Source organism: Rutilus rutilus, assembly GCF_951802725.1.
Source record: "Rutilus rutilus genome assembly, chromosome: 5".
Taxonomy (NCBI): Eukaryota; Metazoa; Chordata; class Actinopteri; order Cypriniformes; family Leuciscidae; genus Rutilus; species Rutilus rutilus.
The window spans coordinates 44,216,766-44,236,442 of NC_140213.1; the positions used below are offsets into that span (position 1 = coordinate 44,216,766).

The 19,677-nt window shown below is 38.7% G+C and overlaps 2 protein-coding genes across 3 annotated transcripts; both read right to left on the reverse strand.

Annotated features, from left to right (window-relative positions):
* Positions 1-239: 239 nt before the first annotated feature.
* On the reverse strand, positions 240-12,128 carry clasrp (CLK4-associating serine/arginine rich protein). 2 transcript variants are annotated; one of them, XR_014627356.1, is made up of 21 exons: positions 11,993-12,128; positions 10,576-10,715; positions 10,351-10,448; positions 10,126-10,227; positions 8,544-8,623; positions 8,346-8,430; positions 8,118-8,257; positions 7,883-7,979; positions 6,941-7,019; positions 6,768-6,841; positions 6,554-6,595; positions 5,645-5,827; positions 4,994-5,311; positions 4,720-4,890; positions 3,873-3,916; positions 2,847-2,907; positions 1,683-1,741; positions 1,542-1,588; positions 1,347-1,435; positions 1,137-1,161; positions 240-1,036 (listed from the first exon to the last, which is right to left on the reverse strand). XR_014627356.1 is itself a non-coding variant. In XM_084408733.1 (21 exons), the coding sequence occupies exons 2-21, from the start codon at positions 10,672-10,674 to the stop codon at positions 994-996; spliced, it is 1,932 nt and encodes a 643-aa protein (XP_084264859.1). In that variant the 5' UTR covers positions 10,675-10,715; positions 11,993-12,128; the 3' UTR covers positions 240-993. The 2 variants fall into 2 exon arrangements, 1 of the variants encoding a protein (XP_084264859.1); XM_084408733.1 differs by having other exon boundaries at positions 3,877-3,916.
* A 1,528-nt stretch (positions 12,129-13,656) lies between these two features.
* On the reverse strand, positions 13,657-18,961 carry siae (sialic acid acetylesterase). Its single transcript, XM_084409357.1, has 10 exons — positions 18,757-18,961; positions 17,284-17,445; positions 16,984-17,144; positions 16,762-16,900; positions 16,385-16,568; positions 15,644-15,780; positions 15,428-15,561; positions 15,002-15,156; positions 14,712-14,898; positions 13,657-14,269 (listed from the first exon to the last, which is right to left on the reverse strand). The coding sequence occupies exons 1-10, from the start codon at positions 18,815-18,817 to the stop codon at positions 14,033-14,035; spliced, it is 1,557 nt and encodes a 518-aa protein (XP_084265483.1). The 5' UTR covers positions 18,818-18,961; the 3' UTR covers positions 13,657-14,032.
* Positions 18,962-19,677: the final 716 nt, after the last annotated feature.

Here is a 19,677-nt window from a genome sequence, read left to right on the forward strand (position 1 = left end):
TGTCGCTTTACTTTCAGAGGCGTGCTTCTATTTTGTGAATGACGGGGGTAAATACAGGCTGATTGACACTGTTTACATGTGTCTTTGTGTATAAACTGATCAAATTCACATTAAAAACAGCAATTTGCATGGAATCACGAGTAGTTCTAATAGTGACGTGCGCCATCTGGCGGATACAGCACGTAACAGCGGTGACGGCAAAGAAGAGAACGCGGGAAAACACACACACAAACCAACGGTTTTTTAATCATGATTAGCTTTTTATTTCAATGTCAAAAATCTGTGACCATCGATGATTGTTTCCAATGCAAGAAATAACCACTAGACATTTACATTGCTGAGTGAAAAAGATTATGAGCATTTAGAATCTGCGTTTTCTGTAAAAGATTTTTTCCTCGCTCTTTAATGAAGGGATTATTTACAAATTATGAGGTAAAATGGGCAGATTCAACGTTTACCCCCACCCCAAAAACCAAGTCTGTCATTTATTCACCCTCACTGACTTTCTTTTCCCCATAAAACACCTTAGGCAGAATGACGTGTTTCACAAAAAGTCAGTCATGCGAGTTTAGAACAATATGAGAGTGAGTAAATGACAGTATTTGCATTTTTGGGGGAACTCCATCTTAAAATAGAGCATGAGACACAAGGGAGAGATTAGGTCCATCCCAATCTTGTGTCACAAAACTCAACACAGATCAACTCAATCAGCAAAGCTTGATTAGAATCATAGCAGCTTTAAGCATTCCTGGGAACCCTTGCTGTAAAATATCAAGACATCGAGGCAAAATGTGTTTTTAGAGCATGGTGGTGTTCATTTTCACATTTTAGAAATTACTTTTATTTGTTTCCATTGCAACCTTCAGAAGATGTACGAAGCTGAAGTGAGTGAAATGAATTTTATTGGTAATTTTTCCCCAACTTGCATGTAAACTCTTGCCATTCTGTTCAGCATTCACTCCTAAAATGTCTTGTGTTTTATCAGCCGATTCTTCAGTGCCGGTAATGCGGACTCCGTGATCTTGAGCGTGATCTCCTGTTGAGGAAGACAGTAGAAATGGTTGAAATGAGCCTGAACGGCAGTGCGTTTAGATCAAATGGACAAGTGTGGCTGGTCCAAACTGGTTTCTGCATACCTTCTAGATGAGCCGTAGTCTCGACCTGTGGGTTGTTCAAGATTTATGATTAGAATCTTCTTCATGAGTTTGTTTGTTCATAAGTTTTATTACCCTACAGAATCCTTTACCATAGAGCACAATTAATTCCACAAATTCTTTCATTATGTGGATGATAACATCAAGTATCACTGTACGGAGATGGGATTCTTTGGTGGGATGTAAACTCACCGTGTTTAGCGTTGGGAGAGGGCGAGTGACTCTGACGTCCATACTGCCTCTCCCATTCATCCCTTTCTTTTTCCCGCCGCTCCCGCTCCCTACAAGACCAAACAATGACCAAACTGTATCTTCTCCGTTGCAAACCGAGAGGACAGTTCCCACAACATGAACACGTTGCACATGTATATACATGTTGGGACTCACTTCATGCGTATTTTCCGTGCCATTGCGCGAAGAACTCCTTCTCGTTCCTGTGATGGGAGGGGGAAAAAGCATGAGTGTTAAAGTTCAGAACTACCTGGAACTCCCCACCCACACATACCAAATGTACACCCATGCTTTTACCTGCCGCTTGTTCTCTTGTTGCTGGATCTTGGCTTGCGCTGCCTTCTTATCCGCCTTGGCTGATGAAGGTGAAAGCAGAGAGTGAGGCAGGGTCAACAGGCTTTTATTTCAGATGTCTTTCGCATAGCTTAGAAACATGTGGTATACACTACTATTCAAAACCTTTGGGTCAGTAAGATTTTGAATGCTTTTACTCAGCATGGATGCGTTAAATTGATCAAAGGTGACAGTAAAGTAACAAAACATTTCCATTTTAAATTAATTCTTTCTTTTCATCAAAGAATCCAGGAAAAATGCATCACGGTTTCACAAAAATAAGCAGCAAAACTGTTTTTAAGTGTGATAAGAAATGTTTCACGAGCAGCAAATCATCATATTAGAATAATTTCTGAAGGATCATGTGACACTGAATGAAGTAATGATGCTGAAAATTCAGCTTTGCATCACAGGAATAAATTATACATTTAATCGTCGTAGTAATATTTCGTAATATCACAGTTTTTTGCAGTATTTTTGATCAGACTTAAAAACAGAGAGGGTCCAAAGATAAGATCAAACAAAAAAGCTATTACATTAATGCCTCATGTCTAGTCAAATTATTGAACCTTAATTAACACACAGCACATGTTTGTTTCACTATATTAGTAAGGACATTGCATAGACTTGCATTGATTTTATATAACGTTAATGATATTTTCTATGTCCTATCCCTAAACCAACCATCACAGAAACGAGCAAATCACTAGATTTAAAAAAAGCGATTTATACGCTTTTTTAACTACTAGTGAAAATGTCCTCACTAGTTGGTTGTCATAATATTTCACTATATACGTGAGGACATTAGGCCCTCAACAGGTATAGCCAAACCTGCACACACACACACGTAATTAAAATTCTGTATTATTCAGTATAAGTAAATAGATAAAATGAGTAAGACCCATATTCATCCACACAGTGCCGAAGCACAACTAAAACAACGTTCTTAAGCAAAATACATGCAGTTTTGTTGTTTAATTGCTAGAGGGCCAAAAGTTACATAGTGTACACTTAAATGTCCAATTCCGACTGATAAATAAATGCTAACCGATATGGTACCGATATATAATTCTTGGCGTAAATATTGTACGAGATGTTGGTTCCTGGATGCCTGAATGAGTAACTCACATTGTTTGTTTAGGGCCTTCTGCATTCGGATTTTGAGCTTCTCTTGAGGGGTCATCTTGGGCTGCAATGGACACAAAGACTTTAGAACAAGCAGGATGGGAAAGCTCTTGTTCAGGCAAAGAACAGCGACTGACAACAAGACATCTAATTTACTAGGTTAAGCTCGTGTCACGTCATGCAGAAATACGAGAGAGTTTTTAAACTACATACAGATCATTTATTATTCTGCATGTTGAATAGCACTAGGTGGTCCCGTTACGCAGAAACGCCTGTGATTTTTATGTTCTGGATGTATTTTTAGGTATATGGAAAGGTGTGAACAGACAAATGAAGGCAGCCATTTTGAACAGTACAGAACAGTTGACTCGTCTCCTCTCCGGGTCAGATGCACCAACTCGATGGAACAGTTACAAAATGGCAGCAACTTTAGCCATTGCAGAAAGCTGTTCAACCTTTACATACAAGGAAAATGTGTATTGACTTATGCAGGTGTGTTTAGGTGTGCGAGCGAGTGAAGTTGCTCTGCCTGTCTTGACAAGCCCGGGACAGAAGCAACACCTGAGCTGGGAAACTCAGGGCAAACCGGCTAGGAACCATTATTCCTTTGAAGTTTTCCCATTCATTGGTGTCTATCAACAGCCCATCATTCAGATAATTATACTTAGTTAAATAAATGAGAAGTGCATGTATCATTTCCTTAAATAGAAGAGAAAACTATAACGGTTCCAAAGAAGAGCACACAGAAATATCGTGTTCTTTAGAGATAACGCTGGTCACTCCCGGCCTCTTTCTTACACGCATACCAAAAAAAACAGTCAGGTAAGTTCAGATATGGCTGCCGTTCTGCAAACAGAGGGCAGTTGATCACCAAGTGGACAGCCAATCACACACATTTCAAATGAGAACGGCTCTCTGAAGAGCCGAGAGATGGGCAGGAGCCCCAGCCTGATTGTTAACTGCATCAGCCTGTCAGGGGTGAGGGAGGCGGAGTCTTTAGCAACAAATCGAGATATATCAAATTCTTACTGACTTTGGCAGCTCCAGTCTCTTTACCACCCGGAGTTTCAGGCCTACGAGAGAGAAAAATAAGAACATTTTGTCAGTTGTCACTTTTCAGGCATGTGGATCAGCTTAAGACAATAATAAAGTATTGAGCTGCAAATTTCTAAAGCCTCTAAATTATTAATACGATCAAAACTGCTGAAAAACCAGTTGTAGACAATCTACATGTCTTCTAACATCTGATTGATAATTATTATTTTTTTTGCAAGTAAAAGGCCTTTTAAGTATTATTCTAAAAACACCCGCTTTCAGGTCTTTTTGCTGTGAAATTGCTACATATTTTTATAAGGTATTGTAGGAATAACTTCTATATTGCAAGTAGTATTTCTAAATGAACACTTACTAGACTGAAGCAACTTGGGTTTCAATTCATGTTAAAATATACCAAATATGATACATTAGGCTTTAAAAGAGTGTTTATCTGTAAATCTCTGAATCATTATTGTAGTTCATTGAATTATATACTTTGCTTAGTTTTATGCAACAGCTTTGATCATAAAACTAAGCAGGTAAATATCATACTTAGACATATTATTGGGAGATATAGAGTGACAACTGATAATTACATGCATTTTGTATTAGTCTGCTATACTGTTAAAAATATTTAAATGATTTACATTGCAAGCTATCAGAATTTCATCTTATTTTCTGGCCAAATAAATAACAACTGCTCAGTTTGGGCCTCTTGAGTAAAATTAATGTGTTTTTTTTGACAAGACAGACATGTAGCAATTTTCACAATTCATATGGTTCATATTTCTCAGGGTAGAAAATATGGAAATCACATCCCTGACGTTCTTTCGCAACTTACTTTCTCAGCTTGTCTGCAGAAGCAGGCGTAGCAGAATGTGAGGAGGGGGAGGGGCTGTGGCTGATCGCAGGCGAGTGTGAGGGGCTTTGACTGACGCTGCCACCCCTCCTGTACGCAGAGCTGCGACTCCGACGCTGGTAACGATCACCCGAACGTGAACGCGAGCGAGACCTGAGGGAGGGAGTGTTTCATCCGATCAAATTCACCAAAGACAAATTACACATTTTTTCAATCAAAGAATGTACAAAGTCTTGAATTCAAGGAAGTTCCTTGCCTGGTTCGTCTACGGCCCGTGTAGCGCCTCCCCCTATCCCGGTCACGGTCTCTTTCTCGGTTTCTGTCTCTACCTCGATCCGTGGAACGAGACCTCGTCCTGTCGTATCGTCTCCTCGAGCCAACTCCTCCGCTGCGCTGCCGTGAACGAGAGTCAGACCGCCGTCGAGAGCGAGATCGAGACCTGGAGTAACGGCTGTCCCGGTCCCTGCCCCCGCGAGAACGACGACTCCGACGGGAACGTGAGGATGAGCGCGAGGACCGGTGCGAAGAGGAGCGGGAGGAAGAGGATGAGTGACTGGAGGAAGAGCGTCTTCGGCTGAAAGATATACACAAAGCGCTATGTTATTATGAGAAACCTCTAAAACCGATTAAATCACAAGACAAGCCAAAGAGCTTCTAGTTCTCAGGATTAAATGATTCCAAGCTGTTTTTAACCCTGAATATGCCACAAAATATCATCAACAGACTAAAAAACCAACTCTGATATTGGCTGGCTCTCTCTCAACCATATCACCAATCATTTTAAAGCTCAACCTGTGGCAATTCTCTTCGCACAGTGGACTACATGCTATCACAGCTGAACACGCTAATAAATAAATGGAGAAAAAGCCACTAAGGAGCCAGAGAGTAGAAAGGGGAAGTTACCGACCGGGAGCCCCTGCTATGACCTGCAGTGTTGGAGGAGGTTTGGCTAGACGCCGCTGCAGGCGGAGGTTGTGCAGCTGTGGCTCCCTCATCCTCACTGCCCCCAAAGCTGGTGATGAAGGTGATCTTATCATTGCCTGGGGTTCGGGAACGAGAGCGTGACTCGGAACTTGAGTCTGACTCTGGCCTGGGACATGAAGGAGAGAAACGAGAGAGTAGCAAGACGCTATTACGCAAGATTAATACATGATGTACATTACTGTTCAAAGGTTTGGCCTCATTACATTCTAATATGATTTTGTGCAATTAGGCTGTTTAATATTTTTGTGGAAACAGGGATACATTTTTTTTCAGGATGAATAGAAAGTTTAAAAGAACGACATTTATTTTTACGTAGAAATCTTTTGTGATTTTATAAACTTCATCATTGTCACTTTTGGTCAAATTGTGAATAAAAGAAGGAATTTCTTTCAAATGTAGAATATGTAATTGTAATCAGTAATGCACAATATATCTGTCCCATAGCAATTATCGATGGTGGAGTTTTTTTATTTATCATCATCATTGGTCATATTGTATTGTGCATTGTCATTTACCCTATTTTGACCTTGATTAACTTTGCCAACCTTTAACCCTCAAAATGAATCTTTAAAAACACTAATAACTTAACACTGTTAAATGTAATCTTCAGAAAATATCAATTTAACACTATATTCACTTGCATTTAAAATTGATTTTAAGTTTTTTAGACAAAATACTATATACTTTTTAATAATGGCCATTTATTGGTTATCAGCTACACCATGTTTATCAGTATAGGCCAGAATTTTAATATAGATGCAACCAGAATTGTAATGGTTTTTGTGCAAATTTTTACATCATTCAAAAATATAAATCTATCAAAAACACTTACCGTTTGTAGGGGTCGTATGTAGGACTGTCTCTTCTGGCATAGCTGTTTTTGAAATTCACATTAATTTCAGTTAATACATTTTCAAAGCAAAACATCAGCAAATGTTTTGCAATTATCAGCTACTAATAAGTCTTGGATTATTATTTATGAGTAAAAACATTAAAACTTTGTCACCTATCTAAAAACTTGTAGCTCATATTTGTGGTGCTGTTACCTTGGTGGGCTGATCTGCCGGCCTTTCATATACTTCTCTCTAAACTCTCTTCGCTGTCTGCGAGACCGCCGGCCCTGATGGAAGCAAAGCAACAATACAGTGTTACCAATACGAATATCAAACACAAACAACTTAATGGGAGAGAAGAACAGTTGAAAAGCTTCTGCCCATACAGAGTACATGGCCTTCTCTGCTTCCAGTGCTTTAGCATGCTTAATGGCCTCCACTTCCTCCTTGTCCTTCCTCAACATCCTGCCACAAAGACACATCAGACTTTAACTACAGTTCATGTTTTTGTTTTTTTATAGAAGAATTACAAGAAAAATACAGTGTGTTCATTACGGGTGCTTTCACACTTGTTTAGATTGCCTGGTCAGACTTCGAGTTTGATTGCTCCCCCCTCCCCCTACTGGACTGTGTTCACACTAAATTATTTGGGTCTAAACTGCAGAACACATCATGAAAGGGTGTGTTCACACTTGTAATTCTGTTCACTTGGTTTGTTTGGTCCGGACCGGACCAAAATAAATGGTCAGCATTTTAACACCGGACTTAAAGGCATAGGGATGTGTTCACAACCTGATCGTTTTTTGGGGCTTTTATTGAGTATATTTTGTGACGGGACTTACCAAACATCCAAAATGATGCTGTGTTCTGGGCTAAATGCGCTCATTGTATGTGTGTAGTTACATATGATAGTATTTTGACCAGCTGAGAACTTGTGAAGAGCTTATAAAATGTGTAAAGGAGTCAAAACAGCATCAGGAATCCATCAAGATCTGCTGCGAGGAGGTTTTAATCCAACCAAACATGCAGAGTGTGAACACACCCTAAAGAAGCAGCAGTTTACCCCACGTCATCAACAGTGGTTCACGTCCGCGATTAAGTATAATTGAGTTCATTTCAGCAGCGAACCGTACCCCAGACCACCCTGTTTATGAAGACTCGGGTACGGTTTGTGGGTACCCGTTCATCACCCAGATAAACTGAACTCTTCTGCCTCAATCGGACCGAAGTGCGCACCAAAAGTGCAAGCGTGAAAGCACCCTAAGAGTCAATCAATATAACAATCAATTTGCTTTATAATGGTTTAGCTGAAGAATGCGTGAACGAACCATACAAAGTCCCCCTCTGCCATGCCGTAAGTGGTGCCCATCTTGTTAATCTCCGTCACCTGCTCTGGGGTCAGTTCATCTACATCCACCTCAACATCTACAACATGAGAAAGCATTCACACACATTGGTTACCTTCTATACCCTATTTAAGTAAATCACATATCTAGAGTGTCAGTATATCATAAAACAAGCATTGTCCCAACAGGAAGTGTTTATTGTACACGAAGGACACACCAATGTCAGGAATGACTTCGTCTTCCTCAGAATCGCTGTTTTCTGAGTCCTCCTCGTTCCCCTTCTCCGCCTCTTCATCTGGTTCAGTCACTGTGCTGTCCTCGTATGTATAACCGATCTGAGCTTTCTTCTCAGAGAGTCTAACAGAGAAAAACATAAGATGTGATCCTTCTAACTGAATGTTTTTTCAGGCATACATTTGGTAACTACTGATTCATAAGATCATACTTTTTCTTTTCATCCTCATTTGGTTTCTGTAGGCCACCGTAGAGTTCATCCACATAGATCTGGTACAAACACTGCTCCTCAGAGACTATAAAATGACAAGAACATTTTTGTGGGTTCTTCCAAGTGGATCAATGGCATCTAGTCACATTACACGGGTCAAAATGTGATTGAAGCATGCTAAAGTTAAAGGGGACTCACTGGTCGCGAAGTCATTCTGCACCAGACCTCTATAGCGTTCATAATTGCACTTCCTCTCCTCTGATTCCTGCTCTGGGGTGCTGTGAAAGAAACAATGAGCTCTATCAACAATGACACAAAGTAGCAACCAGTTCTGCATAATTTTAACATCTTCTGGTGGTCTACAGTCATTTTAGACCAGAAATGTTACATTTTCAATTGAAAAACAAAAATGTGAACATGATTAGAAAAGTTTAAATGGTCTTAAAGTCACACTGTGATCTTCATGGTCCAAAATGACAACCATAGGAAATTAATGGGAAATATAAAAATGAAGAGCAATTTTTTGGGTGTCTACAAAACAAAGCAGTACTTGACAATGTCTAAATATATATCCAAATGCAAAACAAAAAAAATAGTTATGTCTGTAAATAATCTTATAAGCAACAAGAATTACTTATGATTAAAATAATGAACAGTCATATTATGAATTAAAATAATATGAAATACAAATATCATACATTTTAATTATTTTATATAGAAATAAATAGTGCATCATTTAGAGGTGAATACTGTCTAGTACCACGAAATCCCCTGAAAATCCTACATATTAAGAAAGAAATAATGCTGGAACAGAATCCCTATTGTCTTTGGTCTGTTTTGACTGCCGAGGATCACAAGTGTGACCCCTAAATGAGAAGTACTAGAGTTAAATTGAAAAATCAATAATAATACACTGTGCCTGTTTATTTGTATATTTATTTTCCAACATGAGATGCATTAACCCTTTAAAACCGGATGTGTCGTCGATGACGACACAGCCAACCAAGCTGTATTCATGTCACTGTAACTCTTCAACCGTTTGCACTATCAAAATAATTCAAATAGTTCCTGAAAGTAGACATCATGCGCTTTTCGCCAATATACGGCTTATTACGGTAATGTCATGCTTTCCGTCTACAAATGACAGCAGCGCGGGATGGAAGGATTTGAACAGAGAGATACGACGCGCGGCAGGTTAGAGTGTTTTGGATTGCATAAAATAATAAAAGAAACAAACAAATACATGGCAAAATAAGTGTTAGACAGCAGAAGAGGGGATTGGGATGATTTTTAATGAAATTTGGGAGGCGGATGGCCATTACTCTTTCACGTATCTAAGCATGTAGTGCGTGCATGTGTATGTGTGCATGCATTTGTATGTGTGCCTGTATGACAAAAAGCATCCTAAATGAAAACTATGCAACCCAATGTCACAAAAAAGACTTGTATATATGTATTCTAGTTAATTTTTCAACTTTAAAGTGTTAGTTTCTTTCATTCATGATTTTTTCTGGTTTTTTTTACTAAATAAAAATCAGTAAATTTACACTCGGTTTTTTTTTTTTTTTGTCTATTTAAATTCTATTTACAAACTCACCACACACAATAATGGTCAATAAGTGTAATTTGTTGAAAGCTTATCTTTTTCTGAAAAAGATGACACCTTGCACATGAAGATAGCACATTGTTTTAGAATTTTACAGTCAAAAAAAAAATCAAATTATGTGAAAAACACCTATTTTAGCTTCAGGTTCTAAAGGGTTAAGATCAGACTACTCACGTAGTGTTCAGGAGAGGTGGCGTATAGGTGGGGATGTAGTCCAAGTGTGCCCTCACATCAAATCTATCAATCATGTTGTTGGTATCTCCTTGCCAAGGCATCCTGTTAGAACATAAGATGAAGTTGTGACAGTTTTCCAAGAAAACCCCTTAAAATGGGCTGGTTTTATGTAGGTGTGAGAACTATGAACATTTATGCAGACTGATCTGCATGCAAGTGACATACATGTTGATGGGACTCTCAGCTGCCAGGGCCACAGCTGAATCCAGGTGGATTTTGTACGCTCGACCATGAACCTGCAGGAACTGGGCTGGATCCTTTTTCTACACAGAACAAGAGAAATGCGTTTCTTCATTCAAAAGCCTCTGTCCAGTACCAGGATTAAGCTGTGCACAGAAAACAAAGCATGAAAGTCATGTCAAGGTCACAGACTTTTGTCTTTTGACTTACGATTTTCTCATAGTACTCTCTGCGTCTCTCCCCACGCCGCTTGTAGTCCACCATCATCCCGCGCAGTTTCCGCTCATGTTTGCGGGCCTCCTGCCACATGACGGCTCCGCTTGGGGTTGGGCCGCGTCGGGGCAGGGCTGCTATTAGGGGACACAGACGATTCAAATCAACAAACACAATAGTTGCCACATACAGTGCCATTCTGAATCTTGACACTTGGAGAAAAGTATATTTCACCATGGGAAAACATGGTGAATTTACACCGCAAAGGTGGCACAGAAGCTTTTCTGAAGTGGCAATTACATGTCTTTATACAGATTGTTTAATGCTGCTCAGAGGTGGCATAAATGCATTTACACAGCAATTTTAACTGCATATTGTTAAACAAGTGGCTTAGGTGGGTCAGAGCAGGCATAATTCAGTCTGGCTTTTATGCTGCTTTGCATCTTCACACAGAATTTTGAGTAGGCGCAGAGCAGCCTTAACTCAGCTGTGTAAAGATGCATCACGCTAAATTATTAAGGCATCTTCACACAGCCGAGTTAAGGCTGCTCAGTTCTGTGTAAAGACATACCGCAGCATAAAAGCCAGACTAATATATCCCTGCTCCAAACCATCTCAGCACCTAACAATATGCAGTTAAAAATTGTGTGTACATGCATTAATGCCACCTCTGAGCAGCATTAATCTGTGTGAAGACACCTAATTGCCACTTCAGAAGCGCTTCTTTGCCACCTTCTGTGCATAGTAAATTTGGTATTATATTGTATGGATTTCACCACTGCACATTATGAACTGCAGTAAGTGTGTTAATCAACAATACAACTGTCACAAAAATATTAAGGAAACTAGTTAACCGTCATTGCTGAACACCTAAAAAGTGCCTAACCACTGAAAGGCAGGGGTGTTAGGTTACAGATTAACAAACCTGATCAATAAAGTTTGACACGGCCATCTTTTGAGTAAAAATAGTAGCGTTCGCTACCCTAATAACATAAAAACTCTATAATAATGTTTGAAACGCTTGGTCTTCACATTAAACCTGAATAATAACACATTTTTAACTAACGTTACTCGGTAACCAAATGAAGTGTTGATAGCCAAGTGGCTGAAGCCTCACGCTAACAACACAACTGTTACATGCCAATTCTGGAAGTGAGTCATACTGTATTTATGAACACACAGCAAGGACTGTCGATTATTCAGCTCGCGTAACTCCCGTGCAAAGTTAAGATTCACAGCTCACGTGCGATTATGTATAATGCTGCAAAAAGCTGGAGGACGTAACGTTAAGTTACCCGCTAACGCTAACGTGCTAACTGCTATATTTCACATCTAGCATTAGCTAACATCCGACGATGAAGCTGTGTGATAGTCACCATATTCCCTTTGCGCTTTATATGATCAAATGAATTACCTGTTTATGTTTACAAGTATGTATAATCTGATTTTTCGCCACAGAAAAACACATACGTCGGTCACCACCAACTGAAACAGGCCGCTAGTTTACATACATGCGCGTGCACACACGCCTCCCAGCGCATGCGCAGCTCAGATCAATGAGCTGAGAAAACAACTTGAGGCGCTAGTACACTTCGTTGTATTTGAGAATCTAGATTCTCTAAAAGGCGGTACACTCTGGCTCATAAAGAACATGTTTGAATATCAGTGTCATTTTATATACTCTAAAGACGTTTTAGGCTGTTTAGAGATATTTGAAAAGTAAAATAACATATAAGGATGTCATAATTTGTCATAGGATGCACGCATCTACTAGAATAGGCCATTTATAGGCCCATTTAACAGTGATCTGTCTACTGTTGGTTATCATAGACTTTTGGTTGTAAAGTGATTTTTTTTTTGTTAGTGTTTTTGTAAATGTGGTGAGTTCAGCCTATTAGAGGAGTCAGAAGAGGATATTTGGACTATAGCTAAGCTACGTCATAAAATATGACACAATGGCTGGAAAGTTACAGCAAAATGTATTAAAGATGCACTCAAGAACTATTTTTGTTGTGCTGCCTGATATGAGATTTGTCTTGGACTTCACATAAACGCTAAAAGTTTCACTTTCCACTGCTTTCCATTACTGAACACAGTTAATTAAGCAAGGGATAGACTCCAATAACAGGTGTAGAGCTGGTTGTGTGATCTCAACATGTCGGTTACCTGCTCCATGTACAATAAAACAGTTTTATTAGGCTACTGATATGACAGAGGCCATTTATCTCATGTGAGATGAAAACCTTTTTAATAAGGTTAATGACTGAATGCAACTTTAACCTTAACAAACTAATATTGTTGTCCTCTGCTCTGCTACTAATTCTATAGGAATTTATGTATACAAATACTTGCATTGATATTTTAATTGTATATATACAATAGCTTATTATATATATTGAACACTAATCACCCGGCGGCGTCGACCATCTACATTCTAAATCGTACTTTGAACATGTTTCCACCAAAAAATGTCCAAATACTTTGTTAAACAGTACAGCTAAAATAAATACAACTGCAGCAAACATTATTATTGGGTAGAAGTTCATTTTATTGTTAATATAAATGTCTTTCTAAATGAACATTATTGTGAATGAGAGTTTGCAGTCTAAACTGAATGTAGTTAGATTGTGAGAATGTATTGAATGAGTCTTCACACTCACAGGGCCCTACTAATAAGAGAGCCAAGGAGCCCCCATTGTCCAAGAGCTTTGTTAAGGCCTTGTATATAGACTATGGAGGCCACATATTCAAGAATAAATAAACATTTGTTCGGGACATTCATTAATCTGACCAATGAGAATAAATGCTGTGAAGTTTTGAGGTTAACAGGTACATATATTAATATTAATATACACTCGTTACAGTGAAGGAGAAAATACTATTGGTAACTTTGTAACTACATGTCAGCTTATTCTACTAACCCCAAGCTGTCTACTACAGTCTACTAATACTCTAATGAGAGTTAGTTGACATGTAGTTGCAAAGTTACTTATAGTTAGTAGAATGTCTAAAGTGGACCATTAAAATAATGTGTGACCTCTTTCTCTGTTTTGCATCTCAGTGAAAGGAAAATCATACTTTCTGATTAGTGCCGGATAACACTCCACTTTACATTGATTTATTTCATTAATCAATATATATATGAAAATATCATAATATGAATTCTCCACTGAATAAACTTACAACAAAAATAAACCTCAACCAATTTATGAAACAAACATTAGACACAGTGGTATTTAATATTATACCACACAAAAAGTGTGACCTTTCAAAAAAGGACACATTCAAAGTGCAAACTGACTGGATTGTGTGGAAGTTGTGTAAAATGGCTCTCCAGTCAGGTTCAAATTACAGACATTTCCAGCTTATATTTTACTCATTCATACATTTGTATATCACTTCTACATGATATGAATAGACATTTTTAAAACATGATGGTTCAGTATACTGCTGGTCACGGTTTTGTTATGGCCAGGATGAATGGTGGTGCAGGTAAGAGTCCATTAGAGCTGTAGATGGGGCAGGCTTTAAATTGACAGGGCCAGTCTGTCCAGAGATAACGCACCGCAGTGATTGAAGCAGCTGTACATGGTGGTTTAGATACAAAGACATAATTTAAGCCATGTTTTATAATGGGAGCAGGCAACCAATTGTTGTCCGATTCACACATTTTATCCTCAGAGCAGCAGATCTACGGTAGAAAAGAAAACATACACAGTCAAGGTAAGTTCAACAGTAGCATTCTCATATTAAAGGAAGGGTAGGGAAATTTGGAGAGGCTAGCAATAGCAATAGCAATAGCGCGAGCAGGTGCACGGAGGTATGCAAATACTTAGGTTGACAGGCAGGTAGGACAGCCTATAATTGCATTCGGACCGAATACAGAGATTGGATGAAATCTTTTTCCACAGAAGACTTTTAATATTATAATTGTTTTAATATTTAGACGTCTTCTATTATTGCTTGCTATCAGGATGTGAAGAGAGTTTCCACCAGTATAACAAATAGTGTTTATATAAAACATTGCCTACCCTACCTTTAAAACCAGCCCTTGTTTGAATAAAAAAATATTTTTTTTAAATCACAGTTTTCTAATTGACCATGTACTTGAATGTTTTTGAAGGTTATCTTACCTCAAAAAAATCATCACCAAGACTGGCATTAACATCCTGATTAAACACGATGCTAATGAAAGACTGGTTGAGCATGGCCTGAGTAGGGAAAGGTCCTTGGAAAGACACGTTCTTCTCCCCATAGGCCACAGCTCTTGCTCCTAGCACAAGTCTGTACGCCACGTCCTGTTTATCCTCTGGGTGGATACTATTGAACCCCCAAAAAACAAGCAAATCAGCATGTTAGAGTCCAGCACTTCCATTAAACTATTGGAATAACACTTTAACTACCAGTTTCTGCTCCTCCTCACCTTCCCCAGGGGGACTTTATATCAGGTACATCGATAGCAACAGCCATAAAGGTGTTCTTCATGCGCTCATTAGGGGCAAAGCCATAGTCTGCTGTCTGATGCCAGCGTATTTCTCTGAACCCATCAAGCCGATCGTTTTTGCGATATGTGCTTAGCTAGAAATGAAATGGAAGTTCAATTTAATTTCACGTTATAAGTATTGATGACATATAGCTTTCCTTCCATTACTGACTATTTAAGAAAGTGGTGCTCACTGCAGAGCCAGATGACACCCAGATCCCACTCTCTTGATGTAATGGGTGGAGTTAAGTACGTTTAGGGTGTTATTGGTTATCTAGCTCCACCCATTACATCCAGCGAGGGGAAGCTGGACGTCAAGCTCCTCCCATTGGCTCTGCAGTGGGCAGCCTCTCTATTTAAGAGTACCTGTACGAATCCAAAAGGGAAGTCTAGTGCAGTTTGGCCATCTGAGCCTTCATGGAAAGCCATCCTCCAGTCGTCGATCATGGCAGGGAAAGAGCAGTTGTATAAATCCCTGTTGTAGTCTGCATTAGTCTCACCTGAGACAAAGAGCAAAGGTAAAAATAGCAAGTCTTTGCACATGTTTTAAAGGGCTATAATTCTTCACCTGAGAAGTACTACCTTGGTACCATATGGCTCCTGTTATGGTCATGTTGAGTAATGGATGGATCATGGCATTCCACAGCACTGAACTCATCCATTTAGCAGAGATGTTCCCCGAGAAGTAACTTTGCACAGGCGGAGGGCTATAAGGAACACTGTAGTGAATTCAGGTACAAAAGTTGAGAAAGTTAAATGAGAAGCAATTCAAGTCTGTATTTTACAAACTATTCATTCAACCACATTTGCTTATGTAGGTCAATAACGTATTATACAAGAGTGTTCAAAATAAAGAAAAGAACAATATTTTAAAAACGTAGTTTAAAAAAATGTGCCAAGTTCTTGGAAATGTACTGCTTGTTGGTTTCAAGAAAGTTCATTTAACGTTTGGTATGGTACTTATTAAAGTTTTTTGGGGAGTTTAAACCTGAACTAAACCCACCTTGTCATACACAGGTAAAATATTCTGATATTTTTATGACCTAGACACACAGTCATGATTTTTTTTCTGCAAGTTTTGTTAAAATATTTTTTTTATGAAAGGGAGTCTTTGAAGAATCGAAAGTTCCATTTAAAACAGAAATATTTTGTAACATTATAAACATTATTATCAACATTATAGATCTTCACACTCACTTTTGATCAATTTAATGCATCCTTGCGGAAAAAAAAGTATCAATTTCTTTCCCCCCTAAATGAAATCCTACTTATACCAAACTTTTGAAGGTTTTCCTTTAAAAATCCCTCCTTTCAGTATTATACCTGGTCATTGAGCTCTTCAATCCACACTTGTGAAGCGCCCTTGGTGTTGACCAGGCTTCCACAGGTGTGCCTCCCCAACACGTCTCTACTAGTCCGATGGGATATTTCAGTGTCTCATAGAGATAGCGACCAAAGAGCCAGCAAACTGCAGAGAAATGGCTGAATTCCTTTCCACCAAGTAATTCTTGAATGAGGAGCACAAAAAGACAAACAGACATTTCTCTTCAGGGAAACGTACAGTGTTATGCATACCTTTTGCTAACAATTTATCATCTAAAAAACAAAAAACAGGTTGGACATCATTCTTAAGATAAAACAGGAATGCAACAAATATCCCATTTTAGCTGATTTGTAAGAACGTATTCGGTATTCCATACCCGCTGTTGGTCGGGACCAAGGAATTTCCACTCCTGCGAGATCAATTAGTTCCTTCTCGCTCTTCTCCAACGCAGCCTGGAAGATCCTCACGTCAGGGAACTTAGACGCCACGGCCAGCTCCTCTGTTGCATTGATCAACTTTTGAAGAACAAGAGACATTTTTGGGGTTAACTACACATCTGAAAGATGTCGACTTTAAGAGTTAAGAGAAATTTACTCACTTGACCAACAGTGAATGCCATGTTACTTTGTCCACTACATAACCAGATGTCTCCAAAGAGCACATCTGTAAGAGTGACTGAGCTGTTAGTTGTACTCTGAGATGCAGTCAATATGTAGGGACCACCGGCCTCCACAGGACTGAGAGTTGTGCGCCAAATACCTGTGAGACATTGAAGCCAGAATAAGCCAGTCATTGTTCTGAATTATTCCAAATTATTCATTAAATTATCTCCTTTTATGTTTCGCAGAAGAAAGTCAGTCACACAGGTTTGAAATGACAAGACTCATATGACACTTACCATTGATTACAGGAACAGAGTGTGCAGATACTTCGTGTGGTCCAGACAATGACACCACAACCTTGGCTCCTGTCTGTCCAAATCCCCACACAACTGCTTTGGCTGGGGCTTTCTGCAGAACCATGTGACTCCCATAATAAGAAGAGAATCGTAACTCTTCCGCTGGGAATACAAAGAAATGAACATAAGCTTTTAAATCATGGTAAGATAAGATTGCATTGTAGTGATGGGGAAGAGCAACTATGAATCGGTTCTTCAAACAGTTACAGTAATTTAAAAGATTTTGGGTGTTTCTGGCTGCATCCTATAATAAGGCTGCCATGTCATGAAACAACATCGAAGGCCGTATCAGTTTGAAGGATCCTTGGAGGGTGGTCTTTATTTTGCATCCTTATTTCGGCATATTTTGAAAGATGCATCAAGTGTATCATTCACATCTCCCAATTACCCACAATCAAAATTGGCAGAAAATTAGTCTGCACTGAGCTTGTCCAATTTCATTATGAAATGCAAGGAAAAAAATGTAAAACATTTTCAAAGATGAAGGCATGCTGTAAATAAGTCTCATAATTCTAAACTGCCCATGACGTGATTGGTTGTCATTTGCAGTATTGCATTAATTGTAGGCTACATTAATTTACAAGCTGCATTTCAATCATTTTTAGATGTAGTTATTTGGGTTTATTACATTTTTTACAAAATAGGCTAATTCTTGCGTTTTGTATACCTCCGTGTTATGAGTTTTTAAGGCGGCATTACTAGACTTTGTCATTCTATCTGAGGAAAACTCCTATGGGAAAACTAAACTAAGCCATGCTGGGCAAAAAAACTAAACAAAACGTCATGACGCTAATACGTCATGACGTGATCCTCCACCATCCCCGCCCGCGTGACATATCACATGCATGTAAACAAACACGTCCTAAAAAAAAAATCCTGTGTAAGCTAAGCACACACTTATGTTTATAACGCGTTTTTTCTAAAACTTATACAATCAGGATGTTTTATTTTTAGTATTTCTGCTCTCGTTTTTAAAGTAAGTTCTTTGCGTCCCTCAGTCAAATTATTGGAACACTCTGTTTATACGCATTTACACTAAATGTTTAGAATCAGCTCAAGCATAGTTTTAGGGAACAGCTCGTTCCGACCGATCCCTGAACAAAACGTCCGGTTTAGTGGTCATTCATTCATTCATTCGTTCACTGAAAAGATCCAGACTCTTTCACAGACAACACCGATGCATTGCCATATGCTTGCACTTTCAGCTGGTCTGGATTTCACATAATGTAAAATTGCACACGTTTACGCTTAACTGATTTCTTTTTGCGCTCGAGTTCAATAAAACCATCTGTAGGCCTACAGCGTCAGACAGAATATGCACATATGCATGTCAAAACCTGTTTGAAAAGGGCATTGCAAGACACGCTGAAACAATTCAATCAATCATATGTAATTAGCTGTATATTGACTTACCTGCCGAGAAAACACTGGAAAATGCGCTCAAAACTAATGAGAAGATCAGCGGAATCAACATCTTCACAAGTGGTTCAAAACAAGGAAGTGCATGTGAACACCGCAGTGCAGAACAGTGTACAGTGCAGTCTACGCAGAACTGAGCATTCTATGGTGCCAAACCAGTATCTTAACATTCCTCAACAGTTTTACCGGATATTGTCACAGATGTACACATCCAAATAGGCTATTTGGATTTTCTAAGTGACCATTGTCCCATTATATAGCCTAACTTAAATGACATGCAGTTTTTATTTAATTTGTATATCCTACAGTCTATAGCTTAATTGGTTTGGTATTGCAAGTGAACAAGAATGTTAAAGAAAAACAAAATAATTGTTATTGATTTGTTGTGATGTGAACATTTACAAATCGTATGCATGTATTGCATGTCTGATATCTCATGTTATTGCAATCATATCTTTATTTTATTTATTTTTTGGGGGGGAAACTGTGGTTGTCAGAATAATTCTGTAATATTTACAGAACAACCTGTAAAGTATAAAACTGTAATTTACAAACAAGAACATTTTAATTTAAACCAGTAAATTCAACAATGCACCCTGCTACAAAAATCTGTTTTGTAATTTTAAAGCAACACTAAGGAACTTTTCCTCTTCGGTCGCCCTACAGGTTGGAAGCGGAATTGTCCATTAGCCTACCGCTGTTGTAAATAAGGGTTTAAACAAACTTTAATGTTGCATGATTTCATGAAAGTATGATGTATTGCGACATCAGAAACGAAGAAAAACTAAACAATGACTACTGTAACGCTTGACGTAAAGCAAGTCAATTTTGTAGTTTTCTCATGTCTCATTCGAACTACAGAAATGTGACCCGGTTTGGCAAACTTGCATAGTGTGGTTATAGCAGATATAGGGC